This window comes from Protopterus annectens, chromosome 3.part1 (assembly GCF_019279795.1).
Source record: "Protopterus annectens isolate FY-2018-M chromosome 3.part1, PAN1.0, whole genome shotgun sequence".
In the NCBI taxonomy this organism is placed as follows: domain Eukaryota; kingdom Metazoa; phylum Chordata; order Ceratodontiformes; family Protopteridae; genus Protopterus; species Protopterus annectens.
This window is the reverse complement of record NC_056732.1, coordinates 234,128,934-234,153,894: the sequence shown is the minus strand read 5'-3', so window position 1 is coordinate 234,153,894 and position 24,961 is coordinate 234,128,934. Positions and strand designations below refer to the sequence as shown.

At 37.4% G+C, this 24,961-nt stretch overlaps 1 protein-coding gene across 1 annotated transcript in view; it reads left to right on the top strand.

Moving 5' to 3' along the window:
• Positions 1-24,961, top strand: part of LOC122798074 (collagen alpha-6(VI) chain-like) — a 1,097,601-nt gene that overhangs the window by 565,155 nt on the left and 507,485 nt on the right. The window contains exons 19-21 of the mRNA XM_044066731.1: positions 9,101-9,145; positions 9,237-9,290; positions 23,289-23,351. Of these exons, the coding sequence (XP_043922666.1) occupies positions 9,101-9,145; positions 9,237-9,290; positions 23,289-23,351 (162 nt within the window). The remainder of the gene's footprint in view (positions 1-9,100; positions 9,146-9,236; positions 9,291-23,288; positions 23,352-24,961) is intronic.

Sequence of the window (24,961 nt, the reverse complement as noted above, 5' to 3'; positions counted from 1 at the left end):
TTAGTGGCTATCTAAAATTTTCATGTTGGCAAAAATCAGTTGACCTTAGCTACTCTTATATTATCCAAAGCTTACGTGAGGGGTGCCTTGTTTCTTAGACCTCCTGTTAAGGATCCTACTTCTCCTTGCAATATAATCATTTTGCTTCAAGCCTTAAACCAACTACCCTTTGGACCTCCTGCCAAGGTGGACATCAAATTCTTGACTTGGAAAATACTTTCCCTAGTGGCAATAAGTTCAGCTCTGAGAGTATTGGAGCTGTAACTCTTGGCCTGCAAGCCTTCTTATATTATTTTCCACAGAACAGGTTTATTGATGTGAACCAATCATTTTATATCCCTAAGGTAGCAGCAGAGATTTCACTGAACCAATGCATCAACCTGTCATTTTCTTTACAAATTTTTCCACTAAAGAAGAATATATGCTTCACCTCCTGGATGTGCATCATCTTTTATAGAGCCTTAACTGATGATATTTGTTCTGCTACCACTTGGTCTAAGGTTCACACATTCATTTCTCATTATAAGCTTCATTTGGTTTCTTGGAATATGGAGATTTTTGGTTTAGCCATCCTTCAGAACATCCTTCCATGAGGCTAGCCCAAGAGTTAAGTAGCTCATGACTCTGTTCCATCTGTGGAAAAATGGATGGAAGAGACAATATCAGATATGAAAGTTATGTACATACCATAATGATAGATCTGTGTTGTCTGCTTCCGTCCTTCCTCAATGTCCCACCCTCCTTCACCCTTCCAGTTTAGGGAAGATATTTCCTTTGGTTTCTGCAATGACATTATGATATGCTACCTGAGCAATGCCCTATGCTCTTTTAGCTCAAGAGCAGAACTTTTATCCAATGTTATTTTGTGTTTTCATGGCTTTTCATATCTGCAAATATGTTTTTCCTTTGTCTAGAAGTCGTGGACAAACTCAGTCTGAGGTAATGTTGTGGATAAAAGGGAAATGTGAGTAAGGGAAGGAGCCAGAGCTGTGGATCCTAAAGTCTAGAGTGGCCAGTGTTGGATCTGATTTTATGAAAGATATTTTCTTTGGTTTCTGGTATGCTACTATGATATGTTCCCTGAACAATGTCTTATGCTCTTTTAGCTTCAGTGCAGAAGCTTTTTCCCAGAGTTCTTTTGAGTTTTCAGGGTTTTTCATGTCTGTTAGTGTGTTTCTCCTTTATCTAGGGGTTGCAGGCAAACTCAGTCTGAGATAATGGTGGAGATAGGAGGGGATTGTGGGTAAAGGGAGGAGCCTGAGCTGTGGATCCTAAAGTCTGGAGTGGTCATAGTTAGATTTGAGCTCAGATCCAAAGACCCATCTGTTGAGGAAGGATGGAAGCAGCCAATGCATATCTATAATTGTGGTAAGTACATAACATTTGTAAACTGTTTAAAAACACAGAAAGTAAAGATTTGTCACTTCCATGCTTTGTTTTAGGATCAACAGTAAGTCAGATCCAGTTGCTCAGAAATTTAAACAGCAAAGAAAGAAACTCAATCGTTGATGCTTTGTTTTAGGATCAACAGTAAGTCAGATCCAGTTGCTCAGAAATTTAAACAGCAAAGAAAGAAACTCAGTCGCCAATAGCAACCAATCAATGTCAAAATCCCACTTGCTCTGTAAATCAATCACCATAACACTAGCAAAGTTACCTTCTCACTCAAGACAGAATGCACATATTCAAGGATAAAAACATTTTTCCAGACCAAGATATAATAATAGATACAAAATGTCAGTTTTCATTTTTAAAGTGTTTAAAAATATAAAAAGTAAAGAACTGTCACTTTCCTGATTATTTCTGGTATTGATGACAAGTCAAATCCAGTAGCTGAACACACACAGTGGGTGAGCTGTTGTGCAGCTCACAGTGCAGCACAGCCAACTGGAGTGCACTGGCACACAAGACTAACCATTTTATAAGTGGGGCACACAGGCTCACAAGAATGACCAATTTTTAAATGGGTTGGACTGGCACACGAGACTAACCATTTTATAAGTGGAGCACACAGGCTCACAATTCTAACCAATTTATAAATTGACCACACTGACACACAAGACTCACCATTTTATAAATGGAGTGCACTGACACACAAGACTCACCATTTTATAAATGGAGTGCACTGACACACAAGACATCATTTTATAAATGGAGTGCACTGGCACACAAGACTCACCATTTTATAAATGGAGCACACTTGCACATAAGACTCACCAATTTATAAATGGAGAGAACTAGTGCACTGTTCTCACCAGTTTATAAATGGGGCACACTTGTACACAGGACTCACCATTTTATAAATGGAGCTCACAGGCACACAAGACTCACCAATTTATAAATTGGCCACATTGACACCCAAAATTCACCAATTTCTAAATGGAACACACTTGCACACAAGACTCACCAATTTATAAATGGAGAGAACTGGTGCACTGTTCTCACCAATTTATAAATGGATCACACTTGTACACAGGACTCACCATTTTATAATTGTAGTGCACTGGCACACAAGTCTCACCATTTTATAAATGGAGAACACAGGCTCACAAGACTCATCACTTTGTAAAAAGGGCACACTGACAGACAAGACTCACCATTTTATAAATGGAGCACATTTGCACACAAGACTCAACAATTTAAAAATGGAGTGCACTTACATACAAGACTTGCCATTTTATAAATGGGCACCCTTATATACAAGACTCACCAATTTATAAATGGGCACCCTTGCACACAAGACTCACCATTTTATAAATGGAGCACACTAGCAAATGAGACTCACCAATTTATAAATGGTGCACACTAGCACACAGGACTCACAAATTTATAAATGGGCACACTAGCGCACACAACTTACCAGTTTGGATGGCAAGGAACCAAAACCAATAGCTAGTGAATATCATAACGCCATTCTTTCCCTGGAGCAGTGAATCACCAAAACACTAGTCAAGATACCTTCCCTCACAAAGCAGACTCATACATACTCGGGGATAGAAACATTTGTCTGTAACAAGATGCAATGATCGCTACAAATCAGCAGTTTTAGCTTTTTAAGCTGACAATTCCATGATTTTCTGTGGGATTTATTACAAGTCAAATCCAGTAGTTCAGCAATTTATGCAGCAAGGAAACAAAGCCGATAGGCACCATCAAGCCCCAACATGTGCCCGGGGCCATACATTTATTTATTTAGTTATGTATTTATTTATTTGTACATTTGCTGAATAGATGCACCAGTCCAAGGACCCATTTCAGACACAGCCCAGGCTGAGGCAACATAAAGCAAACATGTACAAAGACTTAAAAATGCTCAATACCATTAAGTTTTAATAACAGACAATAATATAAAGTAAATTAAAAATAAAACATGATAGACTATACTTGACAGAAAGAAAATGTATGTACAAGTTTGTGACAAGAGCACCCTGCTTTTAATTAAAAAAAAATCAAAAACGGAGCAATAGTGGAAAGTAAAGCAACTGTGGTAGTAAACAATTTATGAGGATAGCCAGTAGTGTAGCTAAGGCAAGGCAAGAGGGGCAACTTCCCTAGGCGCAAATATTTGGGGAGCACGATCAGCCAATCCCAATCTCTAATGTTTTTAAAGGCCAGTATTGCATTTGTGGTCAGACTTAAGCACTGTAGCACTCTGTGTGTGTGGTCTAGACTGTAGGAACTGTTTACTAAATTGTAACAAGCAATTTGCTAGAGTTTACTAAATTGTAACAAGCAATTTGCTAGAGTTTTAAAGTAAAAAAAAAATCCCTTTTTATTAAAATCTGAGTGCTATAGCATGCCATGCAGGTCAGATATAAACTGTAACACCTGTTTGTTAAATTTGAAGCAAGCAGTGTGCTACAGTTTATAAGAAGATTTTTTTTTATTAATTAAGCATGTGTGCCATAGTACTCCATGCAGGCAGGGTATAAACTGTATTATTATTATTATTCTTATTCTTATTCTTCTTCTTCTTCTTCTTATTATTATTATTATTATTATTATTATTATTATTTTGTTTTATATAAAATGGAGGAAAGCTGGGGGAAGGGCACAGAAATGGGACCTGAACGGCTAGGAAGGAGGAAGTGGGGGATGGCATGTTGTGCATCTGGTCACCTGGTTGATGTACCAGTAGAAGGAACGTCCATGTTTTGCTCTTCAGTGAAAGACCTGGCAGGACATGGATTTGTAATAAGTTGATCACTACAAAGTGTTATTTTTTTTTTATTATTCTTCACTTGAACAGCTGAGGGGTTGGGGCACTGGTTCATTGTACTAGCAAAGGGTGCTGGTTGAGCCAGCTATGCTTCTGAGGATAGCAATGATTAGCAAGTATGAAAAGGAGAAGGCGAGTGAGATCTGTTCATAATGTGATAAATAGGCAGTGATCTATGGTGAAGTAGGGAATAAGGAGGAATCAGTAAGGACATTAGAACATACAGAAAAAAATGAGAGAATTATCTAGGAAGAAGGAGGCAATCTGTTAAAGTCAGTCATTCAGAACTACACAGCAGTGTAGCTGAATGAAATTACAATGCTTTGTTCTCAATGCAGGAAACAGTTGCACATGTAGACAGCAAAAAATTAATAAAATATCACAGTAGAATTTTAATAAGTAGCAATTAGTAAGTAAAACCAGACAGCAGTGACCTACACCCATCCCAGAACAGGAGACAAGGAACAATATGAAGGTAATATTGTCAAAGTAAAATTGAAACAATAGCAGCGTATCTATGATTAGACTGAATTACTGCACAGTTTGTATATTGCACTTTATAGTCCTTCAGTGTGGTAGGTGAGCTACCTGAGTATTGCATTTGGTTATTGCACATCCATAAAATAAGCCCCTTGATAGGCTAAATTCAGGGATGTATGTTAAAGTGGGATTGGTATTGCATTTTTGGTATAGGAAAATTGTGTGCTAAAGTCTTGCCATGTATCCAGGTCTTTTTAATTATTCATGATTATCAAACCAGCACCATGTTTTAGAGTCTCTTGTATGTTTTTTCAATGAGTATCTGAAGCTAACAAGGGGGGGGGGGAGTGATCCGATACTGTCAAAAATGTAACTGCAGTGATCTGGTGTTAATTTAATCAAGGCTTTTTAAGTTGCTGCTAGAATGTCTGATACTCTAGTAAGTAGGCTATAAGCAGTGTTTCTTAATGAGTGTGACTCCTGAAACACTGAAAATTCCTGAGAGATGATCAGTAAGCATCATTAAGCAGTATATGTGTTAAGAGTATTCAGTAGATAAGAAATCCTGCTATCAACCTGGGGGCCAGTTACATTTATTTATTGTGAGGCAGCAGTGCCCATATTTGGGACATAGCTCTGTAAATCCTAATACTTTATTTTCTTCCCCTTGTAGGCACTGCAAATTTGGTAAGAGAGGAGTAGTGTCAGCAGAGGGAGGCAGCATTCTAACTTAGATACTAGTACAGTAATTGCAATATCTTTTCTAGTTTATAATGTAAGTGGATGGGAGAATTTATAAGCAACCTGAAATGAGTGGTTACTTTCTGAGTCTGCATTTCAGTGTGAGACTGAATATCTAGGGTTTGGTCTAGCAGCAGGTCCAGATATTTCTGTTGCGTGATCTATGGTAATTTGTGATTGTCTGAGTCAGACATTCACAGTGGCTGAATGGAAGATAGTCATCTGCTAGAACCAAATATCGTTTTTTTTTTTGTTTGTTTTTTGGTATTATGAATGAGCTTATCTGTGCTGAATTAGTTCTACAGCAGCATAAAGTAATTTTTAAGGTGTCTATAATCTTTTGCATCCCTTGTAATGATCTGGTAATAACAACATCATCTGCATAAAGAGTAAAAAAAAGATATTTAAGCTAGAACACTTTCAAAGCAACATTCGCTCACAAAGCAGATTCACATGTTCAATGATACAAACCTTTCTTCAGAAAAAGATACAATAATAGAAGCATCAGGTTTGCCACTTTCCCAATTCTTTTTAGGATCAACAGCAAATCCAGCCAAATCCAGCAAATCCAGTAATAGAACACACTTAGCAGGTGACCGGCTGCATAGTTCAGTATGTCACAGAAAATTAGAATACAATGTTGTGTAACTTTCAACAGTTTAAACAGCAATTAAACAAAGCCAGCAGCCCAGTCAGTATCAAAACCCCACTTGCTCCCCTGCAGAGTAAATCAGCAGAGCACCTTCTCTTACAAGCAGACTTACATCTTTCCCCTTCAAACAGGATGCAGTGATAGATACAAAACATAACTTAATGCTTTTAAATTGTTTAAAAAATATTATTAGCAAATAATTGTCATTTTCTTCTTGGGATAGCTTGCAAGTCACACCTTGAAGGATAGCATGCATAGCAGAAGACCTGTTGTGAACCCCTGTGCAGCCCAGCACACTGGAACACAATGACATGAAAACCTTAGCAATTTAAACACCAAAGAAACAAAGCCAAAAGCCAATCAGTGTCAAAACTATCATTCTCTGGGGCAATGAATCACCATTACACAAGCCAAGACACATTCTGTCAGAAAGTAAATGTACAGTTGGAAAAATCTGTAGCTGTGAGGAAAAATTTCCATTCAATAAGAGAAAGGGGGGTTTAGTAAAATGTAATTATTCAATCAGTTGTTTAGTTAGGAATATGAATGATTTATCTACAGTACGTAGCATACTGCAATATCCAATGTGTATTAGTAACTGCAGTATGTGGCATACTGCAATATCTACATTGCATTAGTAACTACAGTATGTGGCATACTGCAATATCCACAGTGTATTAGTAACTACGGTATGTGTCATACTGCAATATCCACAGTGTATTAGTAACTACAATACATGGCATATTGCAATATCTACAGTGTATTAGTAACTGCAGTATGTGGCATACTGCAATATCTACATTGCATTAGTAACTACAGTATGTGGCATACTGCAATATCCACAGTGCATTAGTAACTACAGTATGTGGCATACTGCAATATCCACAGTGTATTAGTAAATACAGTACACGACATACTGTAATATCCACAGTGTATTAGTAACTACAGTACGTGGCATACTGCAATATCCACAGTGTATTAGTAACTACAGTATGTGGCATACTGCAATATCCACAGTGTATTAGTAACTGCAGTACGTGGCATACTGCAATATCTACAGTGCATTAGTAACTACAGTATGTGGCATACTGCAATATCTACAGTGTATTAGTAACTACAGTATGTGGCATACTGCAATATCCACAGTGTATTAGTAACTACAGTACACAACATACTGTAATATCCACAGTGTATTAGTAACTACAGTACGTGGCATACTGCGATATCCACAGTGTATTAGTAACTACAGTATGTGGCATACTGCAATATCCACAGTGTATTAGTAACTGCAGTACGTGGCATACTGCAATATCTACAGTGCATTAGTAACTACAGTATGTCGCATACTGCAATATCTACAGTGTATTAGTAACTACAGTATGTGGCATACTGCAATATCCACAGTGTATTAGTAACTACAGTACACGACATACTGTAATATCCACAGTGTATTAATAACTACAGTATGTGGCATACTGCAATATCCACAGTGTATTAGTAACTACAATATGTGGCATACTGAAATATCCACAGTGCATTAGTAACTACAGTGCATGTCATACTGCAATATCCACAATGTATTAGTAACTACAGTGCATGTCATACTGCAATATCCACAGGGTATTAATAACTACAGTGCATGGCATACTGCAATATCTACAGTATTACTAAAAGAAGAATCAATCCAGAGTGCTTATAGAAACAAATGGCTGTCAGTCATTAAGTACTGAACACTGAAAATTTGACTAAACATATTGCAACAGGGAGAAGCTGTTTATTTAGATCTGTTGATTGCATAAGCACACTGGCCCCAGAACATGACCTGAGTCAAACGTTGTGCAGTGTTTACTTCATTACTTCAATCAATGACATGCAAAGCAATGATAGAATGGGTAAAGACTGCAGATGAAAGAATGCTATGTATGTAACTATAGGCATCTTTCAATAAAAAAGTCAGATCCATATTCAACATAATACAAGCTGTCTGAACCGCCGGTCATTGCAATGGGTAAAGTGGAGATTTTGGCTTTATGGAATTGGGGAAGTTAGATTGAGAAATATTAAGCAAAGGGAGAGTTTGAACGCTAGAGAGTTCTTGTGAAAGCTATTTACTGTATATACAGATATTTATAGGACCTACTTTTGTCTGAATAAAACTTTTAATAGTTTATGTGGAGCTAAGTGGGATGGTAATGGAGCAGCTATTGATTGTGTGCTTTAGGGGATTTACAAAATGTATCTTAACTGCTGGAATTTCATATATCTAGAAGAATTTTACTCCAGTTTAACACTGCTTGTTTAGGAAATTTTTTTTCTCTACTATGGCAAATGTAATGAGTGGAAGGTTAGTAGGCTGGTATCTGAGTTTCTGAGAGTATATGCAATGTTCCCAAATTAAAGGAAGCTTTTAAGGGGAAAGCAAGAATGGTTGTCAAAGAAATTGTACTTTAGAGCATTGAGAAGGAAGGTAGCTATTCCTCCTACTGGGAGACAGTTTTCTTAACTAGTACAGCTGCAGTGGATGAACCTGAGAATTTTATGTTTTTCTTTAGTTTTTTAAGCATGTGTAAGTTATGTGAAGACTGCACGACAATGATGGGGACTGAATATTCAAGTTGAGGTAAAAGCACATTGATAGCAAAGTCAGATGCACTCAGCAGTGAGTAATATACTGTATGATTTCATCAAATATAAGTTTCTCTAATATTTTAACCCAAGGGTCTAGGTTGGCAATAATATTGTAATCCCCAACTGAACTTGGGTTGAGTATCTTGTGAAGAAGATCTGCAGAAGATTGCTTAAGTAAATTAAAGTCATGCATTTTGACCTGGAGTTATTCTTTTTTAATTTGGCATTGTAATGTTTGACAGGTAGTAAAACAAATGAATTAGCCAGAAAAACTGTATAATGTGGTGATACTACCAGGGGGTGGCATCATGTTTAAGGTGTTTAGCTTTCCTTAGCATCACAGAACTCAGTTTACCATCTCTGCATTTCAATTACTACAGGGAGAAGATGGAAACCAAGGAATAGATGGAATCTCTGGAGAAGAGGTAAATGAAGTTGCGAGTGTTATAGTACATATGGTACATTTTCAGTTTGCTTGAAGTATGACATCTCCATTTTTTTTTTGGTTATTTTTAGGGACAAAGGGGTCTTCCTGGGATTCCAGGAGTCAGAGGTGATCGTGGAGACATAGTAAGACTTTCTGATTATTATTCTAACATACAGATGCATTTGGACTTCTACTATAGATCTGTTTTACTATACATATCTATAGTTAATCAGCTGTAGCAGAAGCACCATTATGTATAAATTAAAGCTCTGAAATAAAATAGTGCTATTTGTGTGTACATCATTAAAGTGATGTGTGCTTCCTTTCAAACAGCTAAGACGGTGTATATTATTTGCTTTTTACTAAAAGAAACTTAATAAGTGGGCTGTGCATTACTGGTTTTCACCTTTTATACTTAGCCTGGCATCAACATTTCTTATGTGAGATACTCTGTTTAGCCCAATAAGTATTTTTGGTCCATATACCTAATTGGGAATGTCATTCTGCTGACACCACTTTTGCTGAAAATATTTCATCAAAATCATATTCAGCAATACTGGAAAATTCCCTTTTCTCCTGTATAACTACACAGCATGTATATTTAACTTTAGGGGAAAGTGGAGGTATACTCTCACATGAGGGATGCAAATGGATTTGCCCCCATGCAAAAAACAATTTGTTTTGAAGTTCACCGAAAGTGTCTCCATGAAATCAGGAAATTCACCCTCTACTCACAAAAACGATGAGGCAATCCCAAAGAAAGTACAAAAATCAAGCCAACATGTTCCACAGCAAGGCAGTTCTTTATTAAAAATCCACAAGGTAAAATAAATGCTAAAAGCACCTCAGACTAAATGCTTTCGCCTGTTCTTATTCAGGCATCATCAGACTCATGCAGGTACTAACATTATTCACTTTTAAATAGAAAGTTTGTGCTGACATCATATCCTGTGTGTAATGCTGGTTAAAAAAGTGAACTAAAATGCAGATATTAAAATGTATATATAAAAACTCCATTTTAAAGTTGCAAAGATAGTGTAATGGCTGGAGTCTTGGCTCCACATGCAGGCATCCACAGTTCAAGCCCCACCCCTGTCCATAAAAAGTATATAGATAAATAACTCATTACAATCTCTGCAATGTTGTAACACTTATATATATTTGTATAAAACATCCAAAATATAAACATATATCAAAATTTTAATAATTAAACTTGTTTTAAAACCTCTATTACTAAAACAATTAATAAGACATTGCATTTCCTGTGCACACATTTATATATATATATATATATATATATATATATATATATATATATATATATATATATATATATATATATATATATATATATATATAAAATTCTAGATGCATTTAGCTTTCCTTTTCAGAATACTGGTCACAGAAATGGTATCATTTATGCCTGGTCTAGCTTTGGCATTTAATCTCAATTGCCATTGTGTTTCCTTAACATGCAAGTTCAAATCTGGGTCTCCCCATCTATTATTGATTAGCACTCTGTCAATAATAAACAAAATGAACTTTTTTGAAATCGACACATTCAAGACCATGTGTGTATAAAGCACTAGTTAGCTTTCCATTCCTGATGTCCCTATTATGTGCCATAATTCTATCGTGCAACTTCCTGACTGTCTTGCCTACATAAAATGCAAGACAAGAGATACAGGTAGCAATGTAAACAACAAATTTTGTGTTGCAGTTGCAACAACCAGGACACTGCAGACATATGGTCCATCATTAATGAATCTGCAAGTTGAACAAATTGATTCATATGACAGGAATCTGCAGTGTCCTGGTCGTTGCAACTGCAACACAAAATTTGTTGTTTACATTGCTACCTGTATCTCATAGTCTTAAATGTGTCATTTTCAAAAAGTTAATTTTCTTTATTATTGACAGAGGGCTAAGTAATTTCTGTGACCAGTATTCTAAAAACAAAATCTAAATGCATTTAAAATTATATATAGAGAGAAATTTGTACACAGGCAATGCAATGTCTTATTAATTGTTTTAGTAATAGAGGTTTTAAAACAAGTTTAGTTATTAAAACTTGATATATGTTTATATTTTGGATGTTTTATATGACTATGTATAAGTGTTACAACATTGCAGAGATTGTAATAAGCTATTTAATATACTGCCTGTGGGGAGGTGTGGGGCTTGAACTGTGGACGCCTATATATGGAGCCAGGACTCTAGCCATTACACTATCTTGGCTTCTTTACAATGGAGTTATATATATACATTTTAATATCTGCATTTTAGTTCACTTTGTTAACCAGCATTACACACAGGATATGATGTCAGCACAAACTTCCTATTTAAAAGTGAATAATGTTTAGTACCTGCATGACTCTGATGATGCCTGAATAAGAACAGGTGAAAGCGCTTAGTCTGATGTGCTTTTAGCATTTATTTTACCTTGTGGATTTTTAATAAAGGACTGCCTTGCTGCGGAAAACATTGGTTTGATTTTTGTACTTTGACTCAGTGAAATATTTTCCTGAAACAGGTTCAGCAAAAGTCTTGCCAATCTGTCATATCCTAGCTAATATTTAAGCATTCTAAAATAAGATATAGTATTGAAAGAAGGTTGCTTTATAGTTTTGATAACATTGCATTGCATTGCACACACACACACACACACACACACACACACACACACACACACACACATGCACGCGCACACACACACACACACACACACACACACACACACACACACACACACACACACACACACACACATTCACACACTCACACAGTCTCACAGTACATACCTGCAGCAGTATTAACTGTCCCAATAATGCCATAGACAGCAATAAGTAAATGGTGAAAAATAGTGTGTTCAGTGCCTCTGCTCTGCAACAAAATAGCACAGGAGACCTTGTCTTTGAATAGCTGTACTGCACTATTTCAGCCCCGGAGCAAGACTCTGGGGAAGAGTATGTGACAAATTTTCATGCAGTATAACACAGTAGACAGCTGTAAGCTTCATATCTATCAACCTTCAGACATCACAAATCTCAGCAAAAGCTTTTTTAGAGTATGTACATCCATCCAATAATTTGGACAGCTAATTAGCACAAAAATTGCGTACTTAATAACATAAATGTTCCTGGTTCTAGTATAATTTTGGGTTATCCACACTCAAAAGTAGCAGAATGATGTAACATATAAGCATACTTTACAATGATGCAGATGACATGGCAGTACTACAGACTGATCATATTTCCTTCAGCCTAAGCTGTGACTATATGTTTGGTGAGAAGATACTTTAAAATGCATGTCTGCAGTATAGTTATCCCATGTCAGGGACTAGCTGCTGACAATAAGCCTATAAAAAGACTGTGCACCATTTAATGAGAGGAAAATACAACTGGCCTATTCATCTACATGTCTGTTCTTAGGCTCTTACAAGGGTACCCAATTATACTGAATAAAATTAACATTAATATAAATGGTAGTATTTGACCAATGTAACAATGCTTCCAGGAGTGGCCACAGTGTCACCAAATAAATATAACTAAAGACCAGCCACAATGAAAAGTTTAAATATATTAAATAATGAAAGAACATAAAAACAATAAATATCTATTTACAATAAACACCAGAGTTTCAATCACAGGAAATATTAAAATAACACAGATGAATAGATTCACACAGATACAGAAAAACAGTACTTCACTAATCTCACTATATTTTCCTGACTGATCTAAAGAATTATTATTCCCTGATACCTTACTAAAGCAAGGCAGATGAAGTAGCTGAGTGATCCTCCTATGTCAGGTTTCAAAAACGGACTGCTCTAAGACTTCTGTTTCATCTAGTATTAAAACATTATTTCATGCTGGATTACAGAATGACATCACATACATCTGGTCATCTGACTTCTGGTTCCTATACTACCCACCTTTACTAGAAACTGAACCAGAATTTCACACATGTGTTGCCATGCACACAGATAGAGTTTTGCTAGGATGTGTTATAGCATCTGGAAGCCATAAAACCATTTCAACATTTCCACCCTTCCAGGGTAGCAATTAGGTCACTGCTAAGGACAATACAGATGGATTCCTAGTACTGGCTTTTTGTCTCTGTTTGCACTGAGACCTGTAAGATACAATCTTTATGACCTAAATTAAGTAATTTAATTTCAGGATATGTTTCTGAAAGTTATCTGGGACTGAGCTTAACCTCTTCTCTTCCAGTATCCTCTGTTATAATATATACATTTAATCAGTTACAATAGTACAGTCTGCCATACATGTATATTTCTTTTCTGTCCAGCAGGACACACTGTTGGTACATTTCTAACACAAGCAGCTTCAAAAATACATTTTTCAACATAAGCATCTGTACAAATCAGTTTGATATACAAATAACATATAATTCTTTAAAAAACTGCAGCTAGCTATGCTGGCATATGTTACACATCCACTGCCCTACCTTTCCTGACATAGCTGGCAATACCTCACATCATCACAATAACTATATAAAAAAACATGAGCAATATTACTTCTTTACTTGTAAGATATGTCTTATTTTATCTGTTCAACCAATCAATCCTCCAGTTTGGTAGGTAATGTACACCTTAACACTCCCCACATTCTTGACACTCATTATAATTATTGTTATTGTCATTATTTATTTTTGTTCACCAGGTAGGGCCTAAGCACAAGTGTTTCATTTCAGGAATGGCCCAACTGAATTAAATAACTTGCTCAATGTCACTAAGTAGGAAAAGGGAACAGAGGGAATCAAACTGAGGATGACCAGATGAAGCTCTGTACCAGCTCTACAGTAAACTTTCAAAAAACACAGCATTGGAGATCAATTTGCCATGTATGTGTAATGGTTAATTATGGCTGCTTGCTAAACCAGTTCTGGTTTCTCTGTCTTTGTTTAAGCATATAACAAACACATGGATATAACCAACAATAACAATCAGAACATTTAAATGAAACACAAACAGTAAAATCAAACACAGGAAACTTTTGTCAAACATCATGATAACTTTTTCCATTTAGAAACACTAACATAACAAAAGTATAAAAATATACCCTGATACCTGTTAGCTGACAAATAATAATAATAATAATAATAATAATAATAAATAAATAAATAAACAGCTATCATGAAGCTCTCCTAGCTTAGTAACATTGCATGACTAAAAAAAACTTACAAATTGTAAAAAGAAAATGTGCTTTAATGCTCAGAGGTTTAGACCATATTTCCTAATTATCTAAGTTATTTAACCCAGAGGGACCACCTGGAGAGTATTCTGTGCCCTGGACTTGACTTTCATCCTAAGTTGTATAATTCCTTCATTAGCTGAACCCAGAGGGACCACCTGGAGAGTATTCTGTGCCCTGGACCTGACTTTCATCCTAAGTTGTATAATTCCTTCATTAGCTGAATAGAAGAAGCAACCTCAGGGGAATCCCAGGACTTCTATTTGTTGGCGATGGCCTTTTTACCTAACAAAATTCAGAGGCACATCAAGGCCATCTGATTATTTTTCCAGGATTCCTGCTCAAAAAGAAAAATCAGAAAGAGAGCAGGGGACAACGTGATAGGTGTGTCCAAGATGGCTAGGACCAAAGCCTACAGATCCTGACCGAAAACTGCTTAATCTAGGTATTCTCAGAACACGTGAAATCCTGCCCCCCCCCCCATACCTCCAGTTGTCAGAACTGACCGCTGGGTACCTATAGGTAAGTCTGACTGGGGTGTAAAACTTTTTGAAGTGTCATTGCACCCAAAAATGTATACCTTTTAAATCCAATGGCATACCTATGCAATTAGAACACCTTCTCCAATGACTTTCTGATATCTGAGACTCTAAGGCATGCTCACAGGCAATTCTATATTAGTTCATGAAGCCTACCTAATGTTTAGTCAAAAGTCTATATGTTGATCCAGTCAAGCACTTGATGTATTGCCTATCCTCATTAGCCTCCATTAACCTACTCATTATTAAGATAGTTAGCTATCTCTCATAAATGTTTATACCAGAAATGTCCCTGTCCATCTTTGCCATATCTACCTAGATAACTCATCTTCACCAGTAAGGGCATTGCCTATGTATATCACCTCCCAATTGGGAGGTGCACTTCAGCTTTGTCCACTTTCCCAAACATCCTGTAAACACCTGACTCAAAAGGCAAGAGAAAGTAGCAAGACCAGACAACCAGGTTGCTACCTTATTTATTTATTTTACATTTGTTGACCAGGATAGTCTGACTGGATATATGTCCATTTTCAGCAGAGGCCTAGGGAGAAAAGCTCCAGATATAATATACATTGAACATTTAGTAAATGCTAGTTTCAAGCGGATTACAGTCATAAGCAATACTAGCATTTAGCAAATATAGTACTAACTTATTATAAAACACTTTTTACAAAACATAACATTATTTCCAAAGTTAAACATACATAACATTACATTCAGGTTTAAGACACAGTGAGCAGCATTTATACAATTAACCCTTCCTGAAATGGTGTAGTAGAAAAAAGCTAGTTGTTGAAGGTAAGGCACCTAAGTAATAGAGAGGCACTAGTCGGGGTTAGTGCAAGGACATAACCAATGAGTATTGAAGTATTTCTTGAGTTTGTTTTTTAATTGAGTTAGTGAGGGTTCTCGGGTCAAGTCAGCTTGGAGTCTGTTCCATGTTTTTCCAAGAGAGTTGGCAAACAGAGAGTCCCCAGCTGAGTAGTTGGATTTGTATATTTGAACTAGGAGTCTAGTGGATGATCGCAGTGGCTGGGTGCTGGTGTAGGGGCTGATAATATTTTTTTAGTTCAGGTGTATTTTCTGGTTGGTATAGGACTTTATTTGCTACTATTAGCTGGTTGAACTACAGTAGGCTAGGCAGTTCAAGCCATCCTAGGTGATTTAGGTTGTGACAGTGGTGTGTCCGGTAGGCTGTGCCAGTAGCAAATCTGGTAATGTGGTTATAGCAGAATGATAGTTTATTAAGATCGGTTTTGTTTAAGTTGGAGAATAGAGGTGAGGCATAGAGAAGAGTTGATAGTAGATGGGAACTGGCAATTGCAATCCTAGCAAGTGGGGTAAGGAAAGGTTTGATTCTGTAAAGAGAGGGAAGTTTTTTATTAACGGTTTTGATAGTTTGTTTGATATGCACATCAAACTTCAGGTTGTTATCAACTATGACACCCAGTAGTTTAGTTAGGTCTTCTGGGGAGATGATAGTGCCATTGTTAGCAGTTATGTTGAAGGATGGTGGGGGTCCTGCATGTGGGGGAGAAGAGGAGCAGCTTAGTTTTGTTGGGGTTTAGGATTAGATGTTGATTGGAGAGCCATTTTTCCACTGTATTGAAGGTATTTTAGGTTAATGTGAATAAAGTAGCTGATGAGGTGTCAGAACAAATCAAGGTGGAGTCATCCGCACATTGAATGCAGGTAGCATCTGGGATGACCCAATGAAGGTCATTGATAAAGATGGAGAAAGGGAAGGGTCCTAGTATCGAACCCTGGGGGACTCCTAATGTGATGGGTAGGTGAGATAATAGCTTGCCCTGCCATAGGACTGCCTGTTGCCTGCCCTGCAGATAGGATTGAAACCACTGAAGTGCATGGTTGTTTAAGGAGAAGGCCTTCAACGTATTTATAAGCATTTTGTGGTCAGTCATGTCAAAAGCCTTGGATAGTTTGTTATTATTGCAGTTGTGGTTAATGACGTTAGAGAAAGAGAGGGGGGCAGAAGTAGTACTGTGGTGTGGCTTAAAGCCATGCTGAAAGTTGAACAACAGCTTGTTCTGTGTGAGGTAGTGAATGAGCTGTATGTGTACACACTTCTCCATAATTTTAGCTAGACGTGTTGGAATAGCTATGGGTCTAAAGTTTGACAGTTCAGTGGAACTGCCTCCTTTATGGAGAGTTATGACATGGGAGATTTTCCATATAGTAGGTACAGTAGCTTCAGATATAGCTCTGTTGATCAAGATTGAGATGGGGTATGATATGTTGTCAGCAGCCTTTTGCAGATAGTCTGCTGGGACGAGGTCGGCAGCCAAGCTGGTGGGTCTTAGCTTCTTAAGTAGGGCATGAATAAGCTGAGTAGGAACAGGTTGGAAGGTAAAGTATGTTTGGGTACTGGGTGTGGCTGCATTAGAATTAGAGCCATTGGGAGAGAGTTGGCTGGCTAGAGACTGGATATCCTCTGTGAAGTAGCTGTTGAAGTTATTAGCAATGTCACTGGGGATTTTTTGTTGGGAAGCTGAGGGGGGTGAAGTGGCGGTTTGGCCTGGGTGGAGTAGTTTGTTTATTCCTGCCCAGAACTTTTGAGCTTTGTTTTGGTGTTTTTGCAGTAGATGATAGCAGTGGTTCTTTTTGTCTAACTTTATGGATTCTTTTGGTGTCATTCCTTAGCTGTCTGAATCTTAGTTGATCAAGTGGGGCTTTTGTTTTTCGGTAGGTGGCCCATGCTTTATTTCTGACTGAAATTTTGATTTTGGTATCTTTAGAAAGCCATGGTGCAACACTAACTTTGGTTCTAATAGAGCAGCTGGGAGCATGGGAGTTAAGAATAGCAAGGAATTTGGTGTTGAAGTATGCTACTGCTTCATCTAGGAGGAGACTTTTTAGTACTGACCAGTTGCATGCCTCAAGTTCATTTTGAAACTTGGTGAGAATAAAATTCTTGTTGTTTCTTAAAGTTCTATAGGTGGGTTGGTAGGAGTGGTCTACTTTGAACTTGATTACATGGGTGAGACAGTGGTCACTTAGGTCAAAAGGCAAAGTGCCTGATTTATAGGACTGAAGATGGGTATTGACGAGTATCCAGTCTAGGATACTTTCCTTGTTATTGGGTTTTCCTGCCCTGTTGGGGGAGGTTATGATTTGAGTAAATCCATGGAGGTTTATGTGAGTTGTGGGGGTTTCACAAGAGCAAGTGTTCCAGTCAATGTTGAAATCCCCAAGAACAACTGTTTCTTGGGAGTAGTTATTGGATAACCAATATAAAAAGTCTTCCAGGGTTTCTGTGTTCCTCCCTGGGGGAATGTAGACACAGACAATGTTTGCATTTTTGTTTTTATTCATTTGTAGTTTTGAGATAAGAATTTCAGCATTATTGAACTGGGGTGTTTGTTGGGTGTCTATGCTGACAGATAGGGCAGACTTGTAAAGTATGGCTACCTCACCACCCTTTCTGGTGGTACGGTCTAGTCGGAACATACTATACCCTGGTGGCAGAATCTCATGGTCCTTGGTGGCAGGCTTTAGCCACGTTTCTGTTAGGCATCATATATCTGGGGAATGAAGAGCTAAGAGGGCATGTAGGTGCTGAGTTTTGTTATTTATGTCCTAATGTTTAGAGGGCAGGCCAGCAGTGAGTTAGGAGGTCTATTTGTTTGAGCTATGGTGGTAGGGGATATAGTAGGGCGATCAGGGTCAATAGGTGTGGAAGGACCAGGGTTTGGGTGGATGTCGCCATTCTTTGTGAGCTTGTAGTGTATCATGAGTATGAGTTTTAAGATTTTGAATAAAGCTTTGTAATAGTGTCTAGTTTTAGGACTAATGTAACTAGGTCTAGTAAGATGGTAGTATTTAGGGGTTAAGGAGGTAAGCAGGAGGGAAGTGAGTAAGGGTGCATTATTATCTGTTGTAGATGGGATGGATGTTTGGAATTTAGGGTAGTGGAAACCTGGGTGACACTGACATTCGGAGGTGGTTAGGAGATATGGGATGAGTAAAAGGGGTAGAAGTAGAGCTATTAAGACTATATTGGGTGATAGCATACCTACTGAATGAGACTTGAAACTTAGGCAAAAGGAATAGTAGAGTTGGAGGACTGGTGGTATCAGGTTGAGGGTGGTGTTGTTGTGACAAGTTGTTACTGATTGGTTTAAAATAGTGGGATGTGGTCTAGTACCAATAAATGTAGCAGCACCAGGGGTGAGAGGTATTTGGGGGCAGTGTGGGGTGCAAAGGGAGCCCTAGCAAAGTGAGGGCAAGTGGAGCAGGGATTAACCAATACCTGTACTAAGTTGTAGCAGTTTAACCTGTTTGAGGAAAGAGGGGGATGGGGTAAAAGAGAAGGCAGTAGGAGTGGTTAGAGGGATACCTTGATTGACTCAAGACACCACACCAGAGGTAAGTTGAATGTAAGGGCCTAAAATCTGCACTCAGCACTTTAATGTTACTTGCACTCAGCACATAAATTCTACTTATGTTTAGCAGGAAAGACAGACCAACAGTATACAATTTTGAGGATTTTTCCAAGGGTTACTTGCTCAAATGTCAGACAAGCAAGTAACACTTTCAATAGGAATCTATGTCTAAGTGTTAGAAAGCCAGAAAGGTACAATATATACCTGTAAAAATTGTCAATTGTCAAATGTTTTATAAACCACCCTAATGAGTTCTGTTGCAAGGGACTTTGTCCACCTACTGCCCCTCCCCCTTAACTCCAGTAATGCTCCCCATTAGATCTTTAAATCCCCTCAAGTCCTCTGATGCATAACTTTCTCTACTGATTCTGTAAAAGACACCCAGAAAAACATCTTAATATAACTCTGAAAGTTTGCAGTTCCTGGGTTTCCATCCTTTCTATCCAGTATTAGCAGTTCCCATTGTATCTGAGGTTTCCCAGCATCCCAAACAAAACCATCCAAGAGTTTCGTAGGTTCCTAAGTTTATGCAGGAATGAATGGAGGGGCAACAAGGGAAGGCTTGCCATTTTATATATATATATATATATATATATATATATATATATATATATATATATATATACATATATATATATAAGCCTTGGTAGGACAAATTTTTGCAGGATCTGAATTTTCTGCAGAATATCTGAGATAATAAACTTCCATCAGTATCAGAATTCCTTCATCTATTCCAGGAAAGCATCATAGTCAAAGTGATTGTATCATTTAATGACACAGCTATCCTAATCTCCAAATACATAAAGGGTCTTGACCTACTCATGAACAGATACCCAGGCTTAATCACTTGTGAGGGAGTGTAGGTAAACCACAGTATACACATTTTGTCTAACTTTAGTGTATAGCCAAATAGAGCTCCAAAACAGAGCAGGATATTGTGTATTAAGTCAAAATCACCTTCTGCATTAGTTGAGTGGAAGGTCATCAGTGTATCACAACAACTTAAAGCAGATGGCTCCCATATGGAAAATGGCCTTCCTCAAAGCTCTCTAGCAGTAGTTCCATGTAATAAGTAAAGAGCAGTGGGAATAAGTCTTGATGTGTCCCCTGCCTAATCTCAAAAGGGGCTGATTGGTGGGATCCTCACTTTACTCTGGTTGTATACCCTTATATAGGAATTCCAACATGGAGGTACAGCACCCTTAAAAAGTAAAAATCTACACTAGACAAAATATACATTTCCAGTTGACCCTATTTAACACTCAAAAGTTAAGCAACTATAGCCACTGTTATTGTCTTTCCATCACCTCAATTATTCTGAGTGTTTTAATAAGATTATTGGAGGACAACCCACCTGTAAGAAATCTAGTCTGATCTTGTTGGCCAAGCTTAGCAGTAAAGGAGTTTATTCTCTGCATCATGATAGAAGTAAAAATGTTATAGGTCTATATTAAGATTGAACAGTAAGACTGGGACAACACAGAGTCTTTACTAGTCTTTTAGTCTTAGTCACAAAATTTAATCTTCTGTGAGCTCTGGGGCATCCCTTCCCCATGTTTATGAAAGCAATGAGTAAGCACATTCCACCTACCCAACAAATGACTGTGTACACCCTCCATACCAACTATATGTGGGTATCTTGGCAGGGATTTATCTCATCTGGGGAGAAAGAACCCCCTTGGCTCAACCCTAACTTCGTTAATCATGAAAACAGCATTTCAGTCACCTGCCAAGATACCCTTCTAAAATCCTACATATTTCCTTAGGACCTTTGGACCACAGGGAGATATGCAAGTTATTTACTGAGAATAACGTTACACATAATGTGACACCTTTGACTATCCTACTCAACAGTATACAGTTACAGAGGCATTGTGACTTTTTGTTGAACTTGCCTCCCCTTCTGCCATACCCATGGGAAGAAAAGTCAATTAATTTAACATCCTCCCTATCCAAAGCCAAGTGTTCCATGTCCATAAAACATTTGCCTTTCAGATGCAACATATTCAGATGTCATCTTCTCAGATATGGTAAAATTCTACATCATTTAATTGGGCAAACCAGCACATTAATATTCCTCATAACAAACCTGATATGTTAATGGGTTAATTTTCAATTGGGTGTAATTATCTGTCACCCCTCTTGGTGGTCCCAAATCAAATGCAGAAAGAAGAGGTGGTGTAATAAGTTTTTTAGTACCACTGCAGTTGTATGACAAGCAAAACAAAGTGGAAAAAAAGTCATGTATATATGAACTAGTTCAACTGTTCAAAACCATCCCTGGAATTAACTAAAACCTACACTAATTGTACAGTAAGTGTGCACTGTTCTGACTGAACAGACAACACAACTATAACTCATACCTTCTTCCTTCTAATTTTAGTTTTCCTACTGACTTTCTTCCAGCCTTACATATTGAGGGGGATTTATAAAGGTTACCACAAACAATTTACACCTTCCACGTTTTCATGCTAGCCCCCCAAAAATGAAGATTTGTGTACTTTTTCATGTCTTCTGTGTCCAGTTGTCTCCCCTCCATCAGGTCCAGTCTGGATTCCACAGCTGCCAAGCTGTACATAATGTCTGAATGGACTGTAAGCACCTACTCAGTACCCAAGCTTTTGTCTCCGGGATGCTGGGGTAGAGAGTGAGAGCACATGGCTAAATAGCATGTGCTCTCCTCCTAGACTGCCCCATTAGCATTCTGCACCACTGCAGAGCCTCCCCTATGTGGTGCCACACATCGTCTTGCTAGAATACCATACAGCACCATGTTAGGGCAGTTAATGAATACTGACTGAGTACTACAATGTGTACATATAGGTGTACACATCACGGTATCTTCAGGAATCTCCCCTATTAGCTGAATAATATGATGTATATATGGTTCCTATTTTACACTTGAAGAGCTGTTTCATAAAACGTCTTTTCATCGACTATTAAATAACAAAAACACAAAACAGCAAATGATCATATAAGAGATTTCTTTCCCTGGGAAAGAAATCGCTTGGCCACCTCTGTTACTTTGCCGTTTCTCCACTGTAGTGCGATCTCAGAGTTGGTATATTTAGTTAGGGGGATCTGGGGGAGCACAGCCCCCCCACGTTGTGGGGTGTGGGGGGGTGAAGCCTCCCAGTTTGTATTGTTCATAGTGATGTGTTTTTTTGTTTAGGGTAAGTGATTTCTTTCCCAGGGAAAGAAATCGCTTATATGTGTATTCGTTGTTTTGTATTTTCGTCATTTACAAGTCGATAAAGAGGCGTTCGATAAAATGTCTCTTTGAGTATCTAATTTAGACACTATATATATATATATATATATATACATACATATTTATAGCCATATATATATATATATATATATATATATATATATATATATATATATATAGATGGATAGATATAGATACATGTATATCATGTATTCTTTTTAGACTATATGCTAAAGAAAATGGTTTTACTTGTCTAAATACTATTTACTAATCCTGGAACTTTCTCTAATTGGTACTGCACTGAAAATGGGCTAATCCAAGTGGATTTTCTCAGTAAGCAAATACAGACAAAGAAAAAAACACGTAAACACTTTTAAATTATTATAAATGGTAATAGGGTGACAAGCAGGTATTTGTATGTCTGAAAAGGCGTATAAAAAAAAACACCTTTGACCTTTTTTTTTTTAACACAAAGGCAACAAAAAAATAAAAAATCTTTTTGGCTTATAGCACTGTCATTTGTTCTTTTTATCTACATTATACAATGTTTGATGTTCTTGTCTTTGGTACGTGTCTCCCAGCATAGTTGCAAATATGATTTTTCTGACTTTCCAAACCTTTTTCTTTTGATGTTCTCTTACCAAGACAGAGTTTCACCAAATAGCTATTCCACATAAGAAACCTGATATTTGAAAGTTTTTTTTTTTTATTTTTGCAAGAACTCAGGTGAGTGGATAATTATTCTAATAATTAAACAAATGTCTATTTGTAGGGCAAACCAGGCCTCAGAGGACTTCCAGGTGAACGAGGGGAAACTGGCCTTCCTGGAGATCATGTAAGTTTTTTATTTTTTTGTTCATTTTTTTTAAATGAGAAAACTATACATATATTTGATAAACTTTGTTTACATTATTTAACTATAATGTTACTCTATATATTTAATTTATTAAGGCGATATTTGCCATTAAAAGAGAAAAGAATATCTTTTTATTGGTGTTGATTTTACTATTGTATTTTATCACCCATCACAATGCTATGAAATATAAAATATTTTCTAGTGCTGGTATATGATTATTTTTTTCTTCTTGGAGTGTGTGTGTGTGTGTGTGTGTGTGTGTGTGTGTGTGTGTGTGTGTGTGTGTGTGTGTGTGTGTGTGTGTATGCCTGCTTAATCAATGTATACATAATAAGAATATATCTTGGAAATCAGTATGAATAAGGAATTTAAGGCTATGTCATGGAAAAATTACAGGTTCACCATTCTGCATGGCCAGTGTGTGTGTGTGTGTGTGTGTGTGTGTGTGTGTGTGTGTGTGTGTGTGTGTGTGTGTGTGTGTGTGTGTGTGTGTCTGTCTGTGTGTATGTGTCTGCATATCAATACATGTCATAGGGAGTTATGAAAATACACCAAACTTGCAATTCCTCGTGGTTAGCTAATACCTGTCTTATTCCACTAATGATACTCTTTTTAAGCTGTTCCCCATGTCAAGCCCTAATTACCTTTAATGGTGACAGCTCCAACAATATCACTACATCTTTCCTCTTTAGCTGTGTTAAATGATTATCCACTGGAAAGGGTAAATCATGACTTTTAAGGTCTGCATTCTTCCAGGTGGCCTTTTTGTTCTTTAATAGCCAGTAGGAAAAATATGAAAATGGGCAGCTTGTTTATGCAACTAGAGTTAATAAATGTATCCTATACTTATTTACCCTTCACAATGACTTGCTTCTCTGAACTGGGCTACAATGGAACACAAAAAAAATTTATTAGAGTTTTTATCATCTTAATTCTGTTTTGTTTGGCAGGTTCAGGGGCTAAAAGTCAAAAGAATAAAGTTTTTTTTTTTTAATTAAACTGGCTATTATCAGGCTCAGGCTTTGAACAGGTAAAAGTCACATTCAACTCCAGGAGCAGGGGTGTGGGAGGATACAGGTGTGCAGAGTATTCTGTGTAACTGTAAGACGTGGCCAGACACCTAGATATTGTATTACTCTCAGTGACCACTCAATTGATAATTCTGGGTCAAAAGCAATGGGCAAGACTGACATATCTGAAGAATTCATCGTATAACCTAAAATTGTGAAAGTCTCTTATAGAATTTTCTACAATGCCTTTAAATACCTAGAGGGTCTGTGAAAATTGTCTGCATGTTCCCATACTGATTAATAGTGAAAAGTTAAATTAGCCTCACTTCTACCTTCTACCTGATCTGTCAAGAGTTCTCTCAGGGCACTAGCAAGAGCTAACAGTGTCATGAGGAAGAGGTAACAATGTCAAGAGGAAGAGCTAACAATGTCACGAGGAAGACCATAAGTAGCACTGATTCTTATCTACAACTGGTGCATTTCAGAATCCAGCAGCTGAAACAACCTTTGTGGCATACTTGTTAGCAATAGATGTATAGTTTGAAGGAATACTGAGGCCATGCTCAGGATCTCATATCC